The sequence below is a fragment of the Elephas maximus genome, chromosome 6 (genome assembly GCF_024166365.1).
Source record: "Elephas maximus indicus isolate mEleMax1 chromosome 6, mEleMax1 primary haplotype, whole genome shotgun sequence".
NCBI classification, from domain to species: domain Eukaryota; kingdom Metazoa; phylum Chordata; class Mammalia; order Proboscidea; family Elephantidae; genus Elephas; species Elephas maximus.
In genome coordinates this window covers 72,942,746-72,963,817 of record NC_064824.1, presented here as the reverse complement: position 1 = coordinate 72,963,817, position 21,072 = coordinate 72,942,746, and the positions used below count along the sequence as shown (strand labels likewise).

Here is a 21,072-nt window from a genome sequence, read left to right as displayed (position 1 = left end):
TGAGAGAATTTCCTTATGTTTTGTATTGTTGGGTTTTTTATTTGGGGAATTTTATGTATTCTATCTGAACTGTGTTAATGCATTCTTGTATTTTCAATAATCTTCGGTTATTAGGTTAAAAAATGCAGAATTGTATATTTTTTGAGTTTGGATTCAGTCGCCAAATGGACATGTATCCAAGTTCTGCCGATTTATCAGTTGAGTGAACTTAGGCAAGTTAGTTGTGGTGTGCTTTGATATCCTTATTTGTAAAACGGTAATAATAACTGACTCATTGTGAGGATTAAATTACATAGTGTGTGGTAAACAGCCTTGGCACATAGTAAGCACTCAGTATGAGTTTGGTGGTAATGTTATTTTAACAGCCATATTACCTCAGAGCATCATCTTAAAATACTTCCAGTCGTCTTGGAGTGTTTAAGTACAGAATGAAAAGTTAGAATGTTCGTTGTCCAACCCGGATTTTAGTTTCTGGCAAGTCTTCCTTAGAGCAGCATTTTGTGGCTATGGAAAAAAATCAACATTTTAAATTAGAGACTGTAGAAAATGGTTTTTCATATGCTTAAATTTGTAGGGAGGTACAAGTCCTTTTTGGAAGTAGCCAGAATTTAAAATCCTAAATGCGTGCTGTATTTAATGTTGTTCTTTTCACTCTGTAGTTCCCATTTTCTCACTGACGTTGATTTTCCATTCATGACACTTTTCAATAAAGCTTGTATTTAAGTATCTAATACTGACATTATATTTTATGGTAGAATATTCTAAGTTAACATATGTAAAGTATTTAAAAATGTGTACCTATGAGCCTTTCAGAGTTGATCACCTTTGCTGATGTGTTCTGTATATACCTTACAACATCAGTGGGACTTGACCTAAGGACACTTAACTATTTGACATTGGGCTAGTCATTATTAAACTTCATGGGACCTTTATTCATGGAACATTTGTTCACAGAGGCAGGAGACTGAGTTGGGTAATGTCTTGAGGATTCTCAGCTCTAGCATACATGGTTTCCTGTATTTTCTGGCAGCATTACATGTTGCATTACCTGGATTCTCTTGTGCTGATGGCCAGTGATAGCTATGTAGAGTGAAATAGCTGGCATTGGGAAGTAACTTTCTCCAGCAGTACATGATTAAGAATCATTTTCAGATTTGCTCTTTGCTTTAAATTGCATGCATCTTAAATCTAGTTGACTTAAAATCTACTCACTCAAAAATAGATTTATTTTATTTACAGGTGTCATCCAACAGGACAGGGATGATGACCTGTTCAACAGCTTGAAACATTGATTCCCTGTCACAGTGGATGACATTTGTAAGTAAAGAGAATTTTTTTTAATTGACTTAAAATACCTACTGACACAAGTATGATTTAATAAATATTTTACTGCATCCTGAATAGCTAGAAAAACCCCTTCTCTATAACTCCTTTACCTCAAAGCAAAAAGTATTGGCTTTGTGGGAGTTAATATGCTGTTGTGGAAAGGATACTAGTGTTAGAATTAAGAGCTAGATTCTAGTTCTAGCATAGGAATTGAATTTATGTGTTACCTTAGGCAAACTGCTTCACTTTTCTGCATTTTCCCACCTTTAACAGGAGGACTTTGGTCTAGATGATCTCTAAGATGTGGTTCTTATAGTCTGTGGTCCTTCAAGGAATATAGGTATTGTAGGAGAGATAGCACAGTGCACTAGAAAGAGCATTGAAATGGGCTCCTGAAAGGTGAGATCTGTTTTTTAGCTTACCCACCAGCTAACTGTATGACAGAAAAATCACATAGTCTGTCTGAACGTCAGTTTCTTCATATTACATATAGGGGGTTTTCTGTAACACATTAATTTCACAAAATTTTAATAAATATTTGTTGCAGAAAGAGTTCTGTGGTCAAATTGGTTTGATAAAAATTGAGTTTAAAAAAAAAAAAAAAGCCTATTTCCTTTTCGTAGACCTTCTCAGCTTCGTTAATGACCTAATGTGCGTGTTGGCTCTCCAGGAATATTCCCAAACTTAATTGAAACTCACTCCCTCCACTTTTAAGGGCAGTTTGGGAAAATAATGTTTCGGAAAATTTTGAGCCAAATGATCCCTTAAAGTCTTTCTTTGTTCTAAAATTGTACAATGAGAATTCCAGGTGTTTTTTGTTTTTTTTTTTGCAGTCCTTAGGGCGTAAGTTGTGCATCTGAGCTTTTGTGAAAGGTTGGCAGAATGGCTTTATGGCCATGAAGTTGTTTGCCACAGGAAGTGAATCCTGATGTTCTTAGATGTTCCTAGGAAACCTCGAGGCCTATTGTGAGGGAAATTTTTTCCAGGTGATACCTGTAATTTTTTTCATTAAATAATTAAGGAAATAAACAAATAAACAGAGAGATATTTAACTTGCAGCATGTTGAAAAGCCAGACTACTTCTCTTCTAAAATGATTTAACTTTGGTAGTCTAGACTGGCTAAAAGCCCAACTTCTTTCTTATTTATTTAAATATAATTTTATTTATTTTGTTGTTTTTTCAACTTTTAAAAGTTACTTCTTTCCCATTGTTTATCTTGGAACCATATTTGAACAGTTTTTTTTTGTATTTGAACAGTCTCTTTTTCCAAGTAGTGAATATATGCTTACTTCAAGAGATACATGACCAGTGGCCAAATGCAATTGTTTTTATGATAATTTTGTTTATTAATAATATTTTAAATTCCCAAAAACCATACTTTAGAAAATGTCACATGTAACTGTTAATAATATAAATCCTCAAGTAAAATATGTCATTGGTGTTTCAAAAACTATGCTGTGAGGTAGAACTCTGGATCTAGCCAAGAAGTCTTTACTTCTGAATGTAGCAGTCTAACCTCCAAATCTGTGTCTCGTATAAGGATGACCTGTGATGGCAGGGATGTTCAAAATGAAGGTCTTGGTTTTGTGGAACTTCACCAAGCCAAATAACCTGTGTATATCTGTGTGCGTGTGTGTGTATTTTTTTTCTTCCCCTGGAAGTTTGGAATGAATACAATGCTTGATATATTGGCATATTAATTTATCTTTAAGGAATTTCTTTTACATTGACTTCCATTTCTACAGACTTTTTTGGGGGATCACCAGACTACATATATATTGAAAAGCCTTGTGAAATTTGAAGTTGAAATGTAACTGGGGCCCTACCAAAAGCTGCCATAGCTACTGGAATTCTTTAGATGCCTCCGTAAAATAAGAGGAATCTTTGTTTCCTGAAATTGAAAAAGAGGCATGGATGGTCTGGTCTGCTAATTGACTTAATCTCTGACAAAGAAACTATTCTAAATGTTTTTACTTATTTAAAAAAAAAAAATGTAGCACATTATCTATATCCATATAATCTCAATGTAGAAATCAATAGGAAGGCCATATTTAATCATGAATAAAAATAACAGTACCAAAGGAGTTGTTGGCATGAAGCAATCTGCAGAAAACTGTTGATTTTAGGGTAAGACAGTATGCAATACTGGGGAAGCCAGCATAACTTGACCAAGGCAAAGGCATGGAAACTCCATAGACACATCCGAACTCCCTGAGGGACCCAGTTACTGGGCCGGGGACCATGGTCTAAAGAAACATATAGCTGAGTTGGCTTAACATAGTTTAAATAAAGAAAATATTCTACATCCTACTTTGGCGAGTAGCATCTGGGGTCTTAAAAACTTGTGAGCAACCATCTAAGATACTCCTCTGTTCTCACCCAGTCTGGAGCAGGAGAGAATGAAGAAAACCAAAGACACAAGGGAAAGATTAGTCCAAAGGACTAATGGACCACAGCTACCCCAGCCTACCCCAGACTGAGTCCAGAACAACCAGATGGTACCTGACTACCACCACCAACTGCTTTGACGGGAATCACAATAGAGGGTCCTGGACAGAGCTGGAGAAAAATCTAAAACAAAATTCTAACTCACACACACACACAAAAGACCAGACTTACTGGTCTGACAGGCTGGAGAAACCCCAAGAGTAAGGCCCCCCGGACTCCCTTTTATCTCAGTACTGAAGTCACTCCTGAGGTTCACCCTTCAGCCAAAGATTAGATAGGCCCATAAAACAAAATGAGGTTAAATGGGCACACCAGCCCAGGGCAAGAATGAGAAGACAGGAGGGGACAGGAAAGCTGGTAATGGGGAAACCAAGGTCCAGAAGGGAGAGTGTTGACATGTTGTGGGGGTGGCAACCAATGTCACAAAACAATGTATGTATTAATTGTTCAACGAGAAACTAATTTGTTCTATAAACCCTTATCTAAAATACAATTAAAAAAGAAATATAAGGAGACTTACTGAGTTTAACACCTGGGTTATACAAATGATTAACATGATTGGCTACTAACCAAAAGGTTGAAGGTTCAAGTCTACCCAGAGGTGCCTAATAAGAAAGGCCTGGCAATCCACTCCCAAAATAATCAGTCATTGAAAACCCTATGAAGCACTATTCTGCTCTGACACACACAGGGACACCATGAGTTGGGGGGGGGACAATAAAACTGTTGATTTCTTGATTTCATACCTTCCCAGTTTAGGGGCCCATACATTTTTGTTTGTTATTCCTCCCCAAGCAGTACTCCTCTTCTTGTTCTTCTCCTTAGCCCTGCCTTTATCCACCTCCTACTCCCTTTTTCCCCCAGTCAAATTTACAAACTCAGGTCTTTACTATAGTTTGTGCAAAGTTAGGATCAGTGGTTCCAGGGATGAACAGGCTTTAGAGAACTGCCAGATGTGCCCAGAGCCACTGATTTGCATTAAGATGCCAATTTAGTAATTAATGAGGAAAATTATAACTGTGATACAGACTTCTATGAGTGAATATATCCTTCTTTGTGAACATCTTCCTTAAGAAATCAAGTAAAGTTTAAAAAAAAGAAAAGCCTGCATGGTCAGTATAAATTAGTCTATGTGGTCTTGAGCAAGCCCTTAACCTCCCTGGGACTCAATTTACTCATCTGTAAAAAGGGGGCTATGGATATCATTGCATTAATCAGATTATGAAATTAATCAGATTTATGATGTAGCCTTCCTTGTGTTAAGTACTACATGAAGCAACCAGTGCTCGCTCATTGTTCTGAGCACTATCCCTTAGCCTTTGCTAGAGATAATATGTTCAGGTTCCTCTTCAGGATCCATCTTTTCAGTGCTTGAACTGCCTTTTAAATTCTCAACTTAATATCAGAAAGATTTCTAAATGCTTCATTAAGAAAGTATAATTTCTCTTTTAATAATACTGGGTTACCTCTTATTATCTCTAACCAGGAAGCATGTGGCTTTGCCCAAAATGTACTAAAATGTGTTATTTTCTGTGGTATTTGCATTCTAGTATGGACCAGTACTTTAACTCTATCTGGATGTAAGACAGGTAGCCTGCTTCCGTACCTGTCAGTGAGCTTTTATTGAACATGCACTTCATGTTGAGCCCATTGTGATCTCCCAAATTCCCCCTAACTTCTAAGTCTACCTATTTTCTTGGCTACAGCTAGGTAAGCCCTCTTTCTCCCTTTCCCTTAATATCTTCACACTCCATTTTCTAAATAATCTTTCAGTAGCCGTCTATATAGATGATTTCTTCATGTTATTCAAAAGTCTTCTTAGAAATTAAACAAGAGCAGAGCCCTTTTCTACTTCAGTTTCCATGAACTAACTCTCATCTCCTATTAAGCTTAACTGCACTTAATTCAGCATTTATTGTATGCCTCCCCTATACAAGGAAGCAGACTAGGTTCTGGAAGGGATAAAATATGTAGAAGATATAAGCCCTGCCTCAAAGACCTTACATTTTAATGTTTTCATTATTAAACTGAATTTACTCAGATTTGAGTTTGCTACTGTAATACCCCAGCAGATTACAGAAAACACTTCTGTAGACAAGAGCACTACTTTTCAGAATCGTGGATTAGAAATTAAAATGAAATTCTGGCATTCCGTACCAGTTTCAAGACTTTAATCCCTCAGTATTGTTCTACTTCTGATTCAGCATCTTGAGTTTTATGTAAACAGTTGGACTAACTAAATTAATGAACAAATAAATGAGTAAATAAAATACTGAAAATATTTAATTCAGCCAAATCCAAGGCCCTAATATATACCAGTCCTGAGACTAAGAAAGGAAAGTGTGATAATTCAACTGGATTTGATACTACGTATTTTTCCCTTTATGTATTTATTTCTAAATTGTAAAAGCCTTAGAATGTCCCTGTAACGGAGGGAAGACCATTATCCACAGTTAAAGTACTTCAGGTACAGAAAAGTGTCTTTATAACATAAAATAATTTGTGAGCATAGTGGCTGGATGTGGAGTGACATCTCCCCAAGCTTGTAACTGTAATAGTCATGTATTGGGGCAGTCTAGATCCCACTAGAGAATCCCATGTTGTAATGTTTAAAGAAAGCTCAAAAGGGGCCCAGGAACTTATCTGTGTGAATCTCATCGTACTTCCATCTTATCACCCACAGAAAGGATGAGTAATTGAAAATCACTGGGGAAAACCAGATGGAAAGAGGAAGATGAAAGATAAACAGCAGTTCTTCAGCTTCAAAGAACCAGGCCAGCAGAAGACCAAATTGTAATTTTCCAAGCCAGCTGCAGTTTTGGAAGAATTATATGGGCCAATTAAACAAATAAAATAACTTTTAAATAACTGGTTTGGAGATTGGAAAAGGAAGCTTTTAGAAATTTTCTCACAATTGCTATTTCAGAGTCTTTATTTTGGTAAGGAAATAATCATTAGTGGCAAATCTCCATCCATTTAACTTTGAAACAGAAATCAGCTCTGCTGGTTTAAGGAGGGTAATACCATTTTGGGGTCCAAAGCAAGATGAAACTATCAAGCAATAATTCTGGGCTTCCCATGTTGCCCACAAGCTGACTTTGTGGGCAGTTCTAAAAGAATCACCTCTACAGTTTCAGCAAATCATTACATTAGATCTCCTGCCCAATTATTTCAGTCTGTAATTTTCATCTTACATGTTTTGCTCCATCATATCTCCTCTTTTTGGAATCGTCTCTTTTCCTTTAACATTTGGACCTATCAGCCCTAGAACCTTTACTTAAGAGAACTTGTTTTTATAAAACCTCATAAATTAGTCCTTAACTCTTCTTGGACCTGCTTCAGTTTACAACAAATGGTCAAAAATGCTCAAACCTGAACATTATATTGCAATAATTAGATTCTTTCAACAAAAACTATGTATCTATGGCTACTGATCTTGCCCCTTGTTTATATGTCTTCTTTTAAGTGTGCTGCTACATTATTTTTGTTGTGGTTTGTTCAGTAGCTTAAGTGAATCAGCCCTGTTATCTTCTTATTTCCTTACCTTCTGAAACTATTCAGTGAAAGTTCACTAACTGCCATAGGTTTGCTGACTACCTAATTTACATTATTAAAGTTTACATCCTGTCCAACATAAATATTTCCCTTTAGCATTTCTAAGTTACTACAGCTTGTACTTACCAGTAACATTTTGTAAAAGATCAGCGTGGTTTGCTGCAAAATTTCCGTCCAAAAGCAGAGGCCTTTATATAAGCTGCAGGTTGTTTAACACTTTCTTAAGAGATTTACACCTCCCTTCTTTTCTCCCACTCAACAGGAAGAGGTCCCTATTCTCAGTGTAGTTTGCTTAGTAACTTCTGGTTGCCTTTGGACTGCTGCCCAAGTTCACAGTCAGGAAAAAACTGTAGTTCCCTATCCACTGAAAAAGTTCTGATCTTCCTTGTACTGGGAAACTTTATAAATGGACTCATATTTTCTTGTTTCCAAGAATTTTTTTTAAATCAACTTTATTGAGGTATAATTTATATACAGTAAAATACACACAGTTGTGGGGGGGCGGGAAGAGAGAGAGAACAGGAACATACTATTTTGTAACTTACTTTATTGACTCTTAGGTTATGAAAAGTCTTTCCATGTGAATAAACATATTTCTGCTTTATCATTTTAATTTCTCTATAATATTCCATTATTTATATATAACAATCATTTAGCCAATCCTTTAATATTTACATTCTATATTTTATATTGAGTAGCCGTTGCGGGCTAGACACTTGTTGAGAGTTGAACAAGAAACCATGGATCTGCTCATGAACCTAATTTTCTGTCTTAAATAACAGATGATAAAAAGTAAATTATCCTCATCATTTTAAAGGATAAAGAAGCTGAAGTATAGAAAAACTCTTTTGCTAAGACAGCTTGCTAACTTTAGTGGCTGGTAACCAGTGCTCTTTTTTCTGCATGTTTTCTTGAGCATCTGTGTATTTATAATAAATCTTCTTTAAATAATCTTTTTTTTTTTAATAACATTAAATAAAAATGTTTCTTTTGCTTAGTTCTGATTAGCATTTTGGCTAGAGTCCTTGCAGTAGACTTTCTAAAGTCAGAATTTTGTTTATTCCTGCATAATGTCTTTTCTCCTTCAAACAAAAGAATTGTTTCCAGAATATTTAAAAAATTAGTGCCCTAAAAATCAGTATTTCTTAGGAAGAAGCGTAACAAACCAGAAGTTTAAGTTTACAAGTTCATTAACTTTGGAGATAAGTTAAAAGCATTTGCAGTTGTTTTTCTTGGAAGAGTTTTATCTTTAAAATGTACAAAACTTATTAGATGAGAAAAGTGTATTTCTGAATTTATTGAATATAAGAACTTTGTATGTTAGATTTGTATGTAGTCATAGCCAAGCTTGTCTACTCTCTAGAATCACCTAGTTCTGACTTAGTTCTAACATTTGGAGGGGAAAGAATTTCCTTAATATCCATGTGCCCTGTGCACAGAGGGACTTAGCTGAAGCAGTCATTTAAACCAGACCTATTTTGTTATCTTGTGGACATAACATTCTAATTACTGCTTATTTCAGTGTGAATAGTCCCTTATAAGTAAAGCCCCCAAAATGCCTTCACCTAATGAATGAATAGGACAGCTGTTTTTGTGTGGAAGTAATATTCATAGTTATTGTAAGGAGGTTGATTTTTTTTTAATATTTCCTTTTTAAATTTTATAGTGATATTGGATCATAAACAAGTGTTGTTAACATATCACTTTCAATTTCATACAAAAATATTCTAAACCTATTTAAAAAAAAAAAACAAACCCATTGCCATTGATTCATTTCTGACTCATGGCAATCCCATGTGTTACAGAGTAGAACTGAGCTTCATAGGGTTTTCTTGGCTGCAGTCTTCACAGAATAGATTGCCAAGCTTTTCTTTTGGAGCACCGCTGGGTTGGTTTGAACCACCAGCCTTTCAGTTAGTAGTCAAGTGCAAACCGTTTGTGCCACCCAGGGCCTTCTAAACCTGTAAGCTAAATTTACTTTTTTCTCCCTAGAACAGGATACTTAAATAGTAACTGATCTTTAATATTTGATCTGGTGTTAAGACTCATAAAAGAATTTCTGTAGTCCTGTATGCTAGTGTCCATAGCTTTACAGTAATCTACAGCATCTGGTTCAAATGCTCTCTTTCTGCTCTTGATTTCCTCTCTTAATTTCTTAGTTTTTTATGATTCATTTCCCACAAAGATCCACCTTCCCTCCTCTAATAAAAGTGCTTCTAAAGGAGCTTTGATTATCATGTTATGTGTACTAATTATCTAGCCATTTTCTCCCTCCCTCCAAAACATACAAAAAAAAAAAGTTTCTTTTAATTCAAAGTCTCATTGGGAAAAGAGATGTGGATCTTCATTTCTGACTTAAAATAACTAATGATGTGGCTATACGTGCATCATTTAACCTCTCTGGGCCTCAGTTGTAAAATGAAGGACCTAGCTTCATGAAGAACCTCTAAATCCGTTTTAACTGGCAAGATTCTCTAACCATAATTCATGTGAAAAATCCTCAAGAGGCTTTTCAGACTTAATATTCTATACTTCTGAGTACTTGTTATTCCCAAGAGGTAGAACAGGCTGAAAATAAATGCAGATTTAAGTATAGTCTTGGCTTTGCTGCCAAGTAAGATTATGTCTCTTTGAGCCAGTCACATAATATCCTTTGGCCTCAGGAAATTAAAGGCCTCTTCTAGTTCCCCAGTAAGGGTTGAAAAACTAAAAATAGTAACAGAAATAAATAACATTTATTGAGCCTTTATATGTCAGGAACTGTGCTAATACATCACCCAGATTATCTCCTTTAAACTTTATATAGTAATCCTTTGGAGTAGGTATTATTGTAACATGGGTATCTTTTGGGATGATAGGTTTATGGTAAGTTATCAAGGGATGAAACCAAAACTCATTGCTGTCATGTTGATTCCGACTCATAGCCACCCACTAGAAGAGAGTAGAACTGCCCCTTAGGGTTTCCAAGGCTGTAAATCTTTACAGGAACAGACTGCCACATCTTTCTCCCTTGGAGCTGCTGGTGGGTTTGAACCACGACCTTTCGGTTAGCAGCCGAGCACTTAACCACTGTGCTACTAGGATTCCTATCAATGGATACTCAATCCAGAAGAACCAAACCCATTGCCATCAAGTTGAATTCTGACTCATAGCAAACCTATAAGGGATACTAAAACCAAAAACCAAACCCAATACCATCGAGTCAATTCCAACTCATAGCGACCCTATAGGACAGAGTGAAACTGCCCCATAGAGTTTCCACGGAGCACCTGGCAGATTCGAACTGCCGACCCTTTGGTTAGCAGCCGTAGCACTTGACCACTGTGCCATCAGGGTTTCCATAAGGGATACTAGGCGTGTTTTAATAGTGCATTCCTTATTTTTCAAAATGAAATCAAATGCCCCTTGGTTTCATTGTAGAGACTGACCATTGAGCCTAAACTACACTGTGTATTTAGACTAAGTGGATCACTGTATTTTGAGAAATTGGATTGCTTGAGCCTTGGTAGTTAAGCACTCAGCTGCTAACTGAAAGGTAAGCCGTTCGAACATACCAGCTGCTCTGTGGGAGAAAGATGTGCCAGTCTGTTCCCATAAAAGATTACAGCCTTGGAAAACCTATGGGGCAGTTCTCCTCTGTTCTGTAGAGTTGCTGTGAGTTGGAATCGACTCAGTGGCAATGGGTTTGGGTTTGGTTTTGGATGACTTGAAAGAGAGAAGTTAAAACATCTTGCACCTGTCCAAAGGAAGCTAAAGCATGGTTCATATGGGCCCTTGACTCACTGAGGCATGTCACTCTAGAACTGAAACTCTTACATTCATTCAATCTATTAAATAAACTCTTATCCAACGCTAAAAGAATAAAAAGTCCCAGTTTACAGAATAAGAAACCCTATGAATATTGAGCTTTTTAATATGCAAAAATAAAACAAAATGTCTTTTCCTGGAGTGTAGCTTAGTTCTCTAATGGTTGCTAGTCTCAAATGTTACCCTCCCTTCTTTAAGTACTACAGATAAACAAATTTAAGTCTTGTTCTTCTCATAGAAATAACAACAACAAGAATAAATAAGAATGGGTTTATATTTTTGTGATGGTGTAAATCACACATTGATGTGTGAAGCTAATAATAATTCAATATGTAAATTTTATCCAATAGCAGTATACGTGAGATCTGAGTAAATTCCTCAAATTTTTTTTATAATTGAACTATATTAAATGGTTAATAAAGTTTATCTATATGTCAATGAAATTCATTGATAACTAAGACATGATAATACTATAAAGCACATTGGTCTTATATTTTAAGATAAATCAGCACACTTTTACATTTTCAACAGTTGACTTAAATTGAAGTTGACATCTTCATTTCAGCCTTCAAAGTGCTTATTAGCATTTAATTGTCAAAGCTGAAGCTTACTTAGCTCTTTGAAACTGACAAAAGACCTCTGAGTTTAAATTAAAAAAAAAATGTAAGGTAGATGCAGCGTGTTTCAAATCAAAACTCCAGAGACTTTATGTAAAACTTACTATAGAGAGTTTATTGTAATTTAAAACAAAGAAAAACTTTCAGCTGTTTAACACAGTCCGAATGGTTTATGATTTTCTTTGGTATCTACCAGAAGCAGGGAAGCCAATAATAATAAATAGGGATTAGTATTCATAATTATAAAAGCAAAAAATCAAATGTGTTATTACTAATGGTAGTACTTTTAAGATTTGAAATAAAATAATGAAGAAAATGGAAAAGCACTGTATTGAATATAAAATAAACTTCTAAGAGGCTATAAAATATGCAGTGATAGTTTTTGATTAAAGAGCCAAATCAGATCATTGTTCTCACCAATAAAGCTTTGTAAAGAATAGAGATTCAGTAGAATCATCATGGGGCGCCCACACATCTACACTGATACGTTTATCTTTCTATATACACAGACGTGTGTGTGTGTGTCTGTGTGTAAGTGAGTGAGTGTATTTGTGAGAGAGAAAGAGATTGAGATTACCACTAATGGATTAGATTGGTGATTCTCAAACTATTTGGTCTCAGGACCCTGTACAGTTTGTAAATTATTGAAGACTTTAAAGACCTTTTGTTTATGTGGGTGATATCTACTGGTATTTATTATATTGGAAATTAAAGCAAACTTTAAAATATCTATTAATTTTCTTAAAAAAAAAAAACCATTACATGTTAACATAATAATAATATTCTTAAAAATGGCCATACTTTACGAAACAAAAAAATTGAGTTAGAAGAGTGGCATTCATTGTTTTACACTTCTGTAAATCTCTTACTTTATTGAGTATATCCCGCCTGAATTTAGAGACCATCTCAAGAACAGATTTGATGCATTGAACACTAATGACCAAAGACTGCATGAATTGGGGTATGACATGAAGGACCACATATATAAAGAAAGCAAAAGATTATTTAAAAGACAGGAGAGAAAGAAAAGACCAAAATGGATGTCAGAAGAGACCCTGAAAAACTTGCTCTTGAATGTGGAGTAACTAAAGCAAACAGAAGATGTGATGAAGTAAAAGAGCTGAACAGAAGATTTCAAAGGACGGCTCAAGAAGACAAAGTATTATAATGAAATGTTCGAAGACCTGGAGTTAGAAAACCAAAAGGGAAGAACGCACTCAGCATTTCTCAAGCTGAAAGAACTGAAGGAGAAATTCAAGCCTTAAGTTGTAATACTGAAGGATTCTATGGGGAAAATATTGAACACTGTAGGAAGCATCAAAAGAAGATGAAAGGAATATAGAGAGTCACTGTACCAAAAAGAATTGGTCAATATTCAGCCATTTCAGGAGGTAGCATAAAATCAAAAACCAATGGTATTAAAGAAAGAAGTCCAAGCTGCACTGAAGAAGCTGGTGAAAAACAAGGCTCCAGAATACCAATTGAGATGTTTCAATGAACGGATGCTGTGCTAGAAGCTGTCACTCATCTATGCCAAGAAATTTGGAAGACAGCTACCTAGCTAACTAACTGGAAGAAATCCATATTTGTATCCATTCCAAAGAAAGGTGATCTAACAGAGTGTGGAAATTATTGAACATTGTCATTAATACTGCACACAAGTAAAATTTTGCTGAAGATAATTGAAAAACAGTTGCAGCAGCACACCAACAGGGAACTGCCAGAAATTCTAGCTGGATTCAAGAAGAGGTCTTAGAACCAGGGATATCATTGCTGATGTCAGATGGATCTCAGCTGAAAACAGAGAGTACCAGAAAGATGTTTGCCTGTGTTTTATTGACTATGCAAAGGCATTTGGCTATGTGGATCATAACAAATTATGGATAACATTTTGGAGAATGAGAATTCCAGGACACTTACTTCTACTCATGTGGAACCTGTACGTAGACGAAGAGGCAGTCGTTCAAACAGAATAAGGGGGTACTGTGTGATTTAAAATTAGGATTAAGCTGTGCATCAGGATTGTATCCTTTCACTATACTTACTCAATCTGTATGCTGAGCACATAATCCAAGAAGCCAGATTATATGAAGAAAAACACAACATCAGAATTGAAGGAAGACTCATTAACAACCTGCCATATGTAGATAACACAGCCTTGCTTGCTGAGAGTGAAGAGGACTTGAAGCACTCACTGATGAAGATCAAAGATGCCAGCCTTCAATATGGATTACACCTCAACATCAGGCAAGCAAAAAATGCCCATAACTTGACTAAAAAGCAACATCATGATAAACGGAGAAAATACCAAAGCTGTCAAGGATTTCATTTTACTTGGATCCACGGTCAACACCTATGGAAGCAGCATTGGGCAAATCTGCTGCAAAAGAGCTCTTTGAAGTGTTAAAAAGCAAAGATGTCACTTTGAGGACTAAGGTGCACCTGACCCAAGCCATCATATTTTTAATCGCCTCATATGCCTGCAAAAGCGAAACAATGAATAAGGAAGACTGAAGAACCATCAATGCCTTTGAATTACAGTGTTGGTGAAGAATATTGAATAGACCATGGACTTGCAGAAGAACAAACAATTCTGTCTTGGAAGAAGTATAGCCAGAATGTTCCTTAAAAGCAAGAATGGCAAGACTTTGTCTCAGATACTTTGGACATGTTATCAGGAGGGACCAGCCCTAGAGAAGAACGTCATCCTTGGTGAAGTAGAGGGTCAGCGAATAAGGGAAAGATCCTCAACAGGATGGATTGACACAGTGGCTGCAACAGTGGGCTCAAACATAGCAACCATTGTGAGGATCGCACAGACTGTACAGTGTTTCATTCTGTTGTGCATAGGGGCTGTATGGGTTGGAACCAACTCAATAGCGCCTAATAACAATACATCTCTTTAATGTGTGGCTTAATAGATGACAGCCAGAATCTCATAAATGCTTCTGCATTCAATCTGTGGTGATACGCTGCTTTGTTTGAAGTATGTGAAGAAAATCTGGCCTCACAGATATGTATTTGGAAAAGAGAGAAGTATTTCAATAGCCTTTTCAGATAATTGTGGATGTATTACACCAAAGCTGGACATGTAGTAATTTCTTAAAGGTTACTTGCAATGTGGAATTGGAAACCATATCAACAAGCATTTCTTAATTCTGTGATATTAAAATTTATTGGCTCATTCTGAATTTTGAATGGATTATTTACTCATGCATGATTTTGTAACATCATGCATTCGTTATTTGGAAAATATTGGTTCACTGAGTTATTCAGGTCTTCCAAATGTTGACACCTATCCTTACATGATATCAAAAAATCACATTTGTTAATATCACCAACCAATCCCATCAGAACAAGCTTTTAAGTACCAGAAAGCTGTCAAGTTCAGGGTGGCAGATACAAGTTTCCCAAAATTCTAATTTTCACTTGAAACAGAATTTTACATTGATTGTCAGTTGTTTTCCTTGAGGTGACAGGCTTACTTTGTTCATTTTTGAGGAAATGCCAAATTCCCAAGTCTGAATAACCAAAATTTATGCTAATCATTCTTTCAAGTAAATAATGGCGTTATGTGGAAAAGTAGCTAGCTCAGTTTGCAACTCAATCACATGGGAGCTTTTCCTCCAGAGGACCACATTACTTTGGTATGCAGCAAAAGTGCTTTTTGTGTACTTCCCATTTCAACACAAACTGTGTTAAGAAGACATGTATTCAAGGGTGAAGATTTAATAAAACTACTAATGTGTACTACTACATCAAGTGTATTTTTAAGTAAAATGCGTTCTTTTTTTATTGCAAGTGCATAAAGGCAATGGAAAATCTGCAGTTTTCCCATATGTTTTGAAGCAGTTAAATCCAGTGTTAAATGGTTAAAAGCTTGGTTCTTGAGTCAAGACTACCTGTAAAGGAATCTCAGCTCCACTTACTAGGTATGGGAATGTTAGGGCAAGTCTCAGTTTCTTCATCTGTAAAATTGAAATGATGATAGTGCCTACCTCCTAGGGCTGTTGGGAGGATGAGGTGAGATAATGTATGTAGAACATGTGTCATGGTGCCTGGCACGGAGAAGGCTCTCAATAATGACCAGGTGGTGGTAGTGACGTGTTGATAATCATCATTAGCATCAGCCTAATCACTCAACACAATGCTTGGAACATTTAAAAAAAAAAAAAAAAACCCATTGGCATTAAGCTGATTCTGACTCATAGGGACCCTGTAGGACAGAACAGAATTGCCCCATAGGGTTTCCAAGGAGCAGCTGGTAAATTCGAACTGCCAACCTTTTGGTTAGCAGCTGAACAATTAAACACTGAGCCACCAGGGCTCCACTTGGAACATAGCAAGTGCTAAATGAATGTTGAAAGAATGAGCAGGCAGAAATCATGGCACATTCATAAGCCGCATTGAACACCTCAGACACATAACTGAGTATTCTAGTGTCAGAATAGATTTGATACAAAGAAACTAGCTAATTTTTTCTCTTATAGCTAGATTTTTGTTAAAGTAACAGCTGGCCGGAATTGGAAGGAAGAAAGGTATTTTAAAAACTGTTTCCTTATTTGACAGCCAAAATGTGTGCAAATATGAATTGAAAATATATTAGAAAGAAAATTTTGACATCGGTATCTTAGCAACATAGCTGACTAAAGGATGAGACTGAACTGAAAACATTTGTTGTACCAAGAGAGCATGTGTCACCTGAAATGTGAAGAAGGCTTGGGATTCATGAACTGCAGTTTTGTTTTTTTTTTTTGACTTCTGAAGATTGTTGAGTCATTGTAGTTTAATATGCCAGACCAAAACCACTGTTAGTGCAAAGTGCATGAAAGTTTATGGATGAATGAAAACCCTCTGCAATGACGAGTTTCAAGAAAATCAGAAGGAAAAGGAAACTTGGGCAATATCTACATTAATAAGCCTAGTTCAAAGTTTTTTCTTTGAAATTTTTTTTTCTCCTTTGAACTCAAACCTGTAACTTACTATAGGATTTCAAGACAAATTATTTTCATTCCTGTCAAATGCATGTCTTAAATGGAAGACATTAAAATATAAAGTATGATGTTAAAAAAAAAAAACTAAAATATCTCGTACAGAAAGTTCTATAAAGATTTTTTAAGTGAATGCTTTTGTTACATTTTTTACTGTTGGTGGTAACAATCCATGTCATCATTGAATAATGTTTCTTTGTTGTTTTCACTTTTAAAAGCGCCTAGTCTTTGAGATACTAAATACAAAATGTATCATTTTGTAGCAATGATACTGCTTTTAATCAATGATAACATAGTAAGTTAGTTAAGGTGGGTCACATGGTTTTTTTTTTTTTTTTTTAACTGTTTCCTCTGCTTTAGATTATATTAACTTGAAAGGTTTGCAACTCTGCATTTGAACAGCTCTCTCGAAAAGAGAAAGAATTGGCCACGTACTAGATGAAGCAAAGGGAACTAGGTTCCCCATTAGTTAAATACATAAACAAGCAAACCTCTTTGTGGAGGAGGAGAGAATTAGGCATACTGAGGGGGAGGGTTTAGTATCAGCAGCTCCCTGTCCGCATTATTTCTGATAAAAGGATTTGATTTATACTTACCGATCATTTTGGGTCAAATTCATTGAAGACCGTCTATGTTTTAGGAACTCTACCAAATTCTTGGCAGGAATTATACCTTAACTATGGAAACCCTGGTGGCGTAGTGGTTAAGTGCTATGGCTGCTAACCAAAGGGTCGGCAGTTCGATTCCGCCAGGCGCTCCTTGGAAACTCTATGGGGCAGTTCTATTCTGTCCTATAGGCGGCCCTGGGTTATGTTTTTGTAGTCTTCCTTAGTCTGTTTGTATTCTCTAATGTTGCCAGCTAGTTTGTTTGTATTTAGAAAACAAGATTGGTCCTAATAATCCAAACTAGGCTTCTGAACAACTAGGTAATTGCTGAATGTGTCAGGCAGAGAAGAACTGAATGCTTAGCCAAATGCCTATCCCCTTTTTTCCATCCTCTCTCTACATTTTACTTCTGGGTAGAAAAAGAATGCTGTAAGAGTCATTTATTCACAATAACCAAAGAGGTGATTCCTTTGCTACCTTCAATTCCAAATTAACTTTAAAAAGAAGCAAGCAACTGGACTTCAGGATTGATTTCATGAGGTGAACTACACTGTGGTTTGAACCTTAGAGGGCTCTTGAAGGCAAATCCATTTTGGAAGAAGAAAGCGATCTGGAGTGGAGGAAGTTCAGCAGTTACCTGTTAGTCTCAGTAGGACTGTGAGAGTAGGGAGCAGCTTAGGATAGAAAAAGTCCATTACCTACCCAATACTTATCCCAATTATAATTAATTCATTAAATATGTAATTATTTCTTTAATACCTCCTCCTTATGAAAAATAGCTCAGGGCTCTATTCTCTGCTATTCACCACAGTTTCACCAATGCCTAGTATATAGTAGACACTCAATAAAATTTGTTCAATGAATAAAATATTATGAGAGCCTAGTACTGTGTATACATACTTTAAGCATTTTTGTATTTTCATTTAATGAATTTGTGGATGATAGAAAGCATTTGCACTTTCTCAGGCTACATGTCTAGCACCCAAAATCCTCATTTATTTATATTATGTTCTTCTAAAGATAAAATTCATCCTGACTATATACTCACTACATTGGCCATCCTGAGTCTCTGTTATAAATATAAGACCTGGTTAATTGTTTACCCATGAGACTGAAATGACTTTCTACCTTGTAAATTGTGTATGTCTGTTAGGTAACTTTTAATGGAAGCTTAATTACCTATTTCTAAAGATAGCTTAATTAGTTGCTCAAGAGACTACTGTCTTAATTCATTGGTTTTGAGGGGAGTTTTATTGATTTGTTTTTATTTAAGGAGCAGGAAAAGCCAATGTGAAAACAAACCAACCAACCAAAAGCATCCTGCACAGTAACTGCCCATAAACCCCCAGTAGACACCTAACAAAGGATCTGCGTGAAAAACATTGAATTGGCAAATGTGTTATATATATTTTTACAACAATGAAAGAAGAAAGGAGTCAGTTTCATTAGATGTTGAGTGATCATATCCCAGGCTCTGAGGGAAGTACAGCAGAGTGGAAAGAGGATGCTGTGTGAAGCTAGGAGGCCTTGGTTTCCATCATGGCTGCTTTGCTTACCAATTATGTGCCCCTGAGCATATTCCTCAACATCACTGAATTTTTGTTTCCTTCTGAAAAACAGAAATGAAAGAATACAATGAAATAGTGTATTGATAAAGCACTTTGTAGACTCTAAAATTCTATATAAGTGATAGTGATTAGTGGACACATATTTGGGCCCACTAAGAGCTGGGCCTGTTCTTTTTTTTTAACCAAATTGGCAGAAGAATACAGTAATTAACATTATTGTGAAGTAGAATTACAACAGGTATATTAAGCCATTTACCTCACAGATTACTTCTTTACTTTTTGTTGTTGTTGAAAATAGACATAGCAGAACATACACCAATTCAAGTTTCTACACATACAATTCAGTGACTTTGATTACATTCTGCGAGTTGTGCAGCCATTCTCACCCTCTTTTTCTGAGTTGTCACTCCCTTGTTAACATAAAATCACTGTCCCCTAAGGTTTGTATCTAGTCTTTCATGTTGTTGTCAATTTGATCCCATTGATAGTTCTTAAAAGAGCATAATGCTCAAAGCAGACACTTTTTTTGCTAGTCAAGCTAAACTATCGTTTGGTTTTAAGAAGACTTCAGGGGATATATTTGGTTTAAATTTTAAAGATTATCTCAGGGCAATAGTTTCAGGAATTCATTCAACCTCCATGGTTCCAGAAAGTCTGAGAACTTGAAATTCTGTTCTGCATTTTTCTATAGAATTTTTTTATCAGAATGTTCAATAATTGTAGCCAGGCACCAACCAGTTCTTCTGGTCTCCTGGCAAAGGAGGCAGTTTTTCATGGAGGCCATTAGCCACACATTCCATATCCTCCTCCTACTCCTGATTCTCCTTCTTCCTCTGTTGCATCAGGCTGTTATTGTGCCTTGGGTAGCTGTTTGCAAGCTTTTAAGACCCCAGGCAGTATGCAATGAAGTAGGAGGTAGAACAGAGGCATTAAACATATTCTTAGGCCAGTTAACGAGGATATCCCATGAAACCATGGCCCTAAATCTCCAAACCAAGGAACCAAATCCCGTGAGATGTTTGGTTGTACGTAAGCAGCCACAGCAGCCGCTCTTTATTTTTGTCATTGTTGTAAATATGTCTGTCACACAACTTCTGCCGATTCAACTTTTTACAGGTGTACAACTTTTTGTCAGCATTTACAATAATCGGTTGTGAACCCCACCCTTAATCAATGCAATTTTTCCATCAGCATAAACTCGGTTCTCCATAAGCGTAACCTCCTTCCCCCCACCGCCCCTGCCCCAGTCCCTGCTAACCACTAATATACTTTGGTCTTTGTGCATTTGCCTTTTCTTTTTATGTGAGGTTATACAATGTTTTTCCTTTTGTGATTGGCTTATTTCACTCAGCATAATGTCTTCCAGCTCCATCCCTGTTGTAGTGTGTATCGATACTTCTTCTACTGGCTAAGTAATATTCCATTGTATATATGCACCACATTTTGTGTATCCATTCATCTGTTGATGGGCATTTAGGTTGTTTCTCCTCTTTGGTTATTGTGTGTAGTGCTGCAGTGACCATTGGTGTACAAGTCTCTCTTTGAGCCTTTGCTTTCAAGTCTTGAGTATATACCTAGGGGTGCTGGGTCATACAGTAGTTCTATTTTTAGTTTTTTTGAGAAACCGTCACACTGTTTTCCACAATGGCTGAACCATTTTGCAGTCCTACCAGCAATGGATAAGGGTTCTAATTTCCCCACATCCTTTCCAAAATTTGTTTGTTTGTTTGTTTTTAGTCTTAGCTATTTTTTTATCTTAGTGGAAGTGAATGTATCTTAATAGCGTTTTAATCGCCGCTTCTCTGATGACTAATGATGTTGAGTATCTTTTCATGTGTTTGGGGGCCATTTGAATGTCCTCTTTGGTAAAATGTCTATTCAAGTCCTTTGCTCATTTTATGATTATTTGTCTTTTCATTATTGTCAAAGTTCTACATATATTTTGGTTGTTAGGTTCTTATCAGAGATATGGTTTCTGAAGATATTCTCCCAGTCTGTAGCTTGTCTTTTCACATTTTGGTAAAGTCTTTTGATGAACAAAAGTTTTTAATTTTTATGAAGTCCCATTTGTTCATTTTGTTCTTTGCTGTTTGTGCTTTTGTTAAAACTAGGCCTGACAGCATTGTCCTTGCGTTTTCTTATAAGAACTTTAT

At 36.1% G+C, this 21,072-nt stretch overlaps 1 protein-coding gene across 4 annotated transcripts in view; it reads left to right on the top strand.

Moving 5' to 3' along the window:
- The window catches only part of CHN1 (chimerin 1), a 217,555-nt gene that overhangs the window by 134,479 nt on the left and 62,004 nt on the right, over positions 1-21,072 (top strand). Inside the window, exon 2 of one of the 4 annotated variants that reach the window (XM_049887500.1) lies at positions 1,240-1,317. The exons of the other annotated variants lie outside the window; for them this stretch is intronic. Within the exon in view, the coding sequence (XP_049743457.1) occupies positions 1,309-1,317 (9 nt within the window). The 5' untranslated portion in view covers positions 1,240-1,308. The remainder of the gene's footprint in view (positions 1-1,239; positions 1,318-21,072) is intronic. 4 annotated transcript variants of the gene reach the window in all.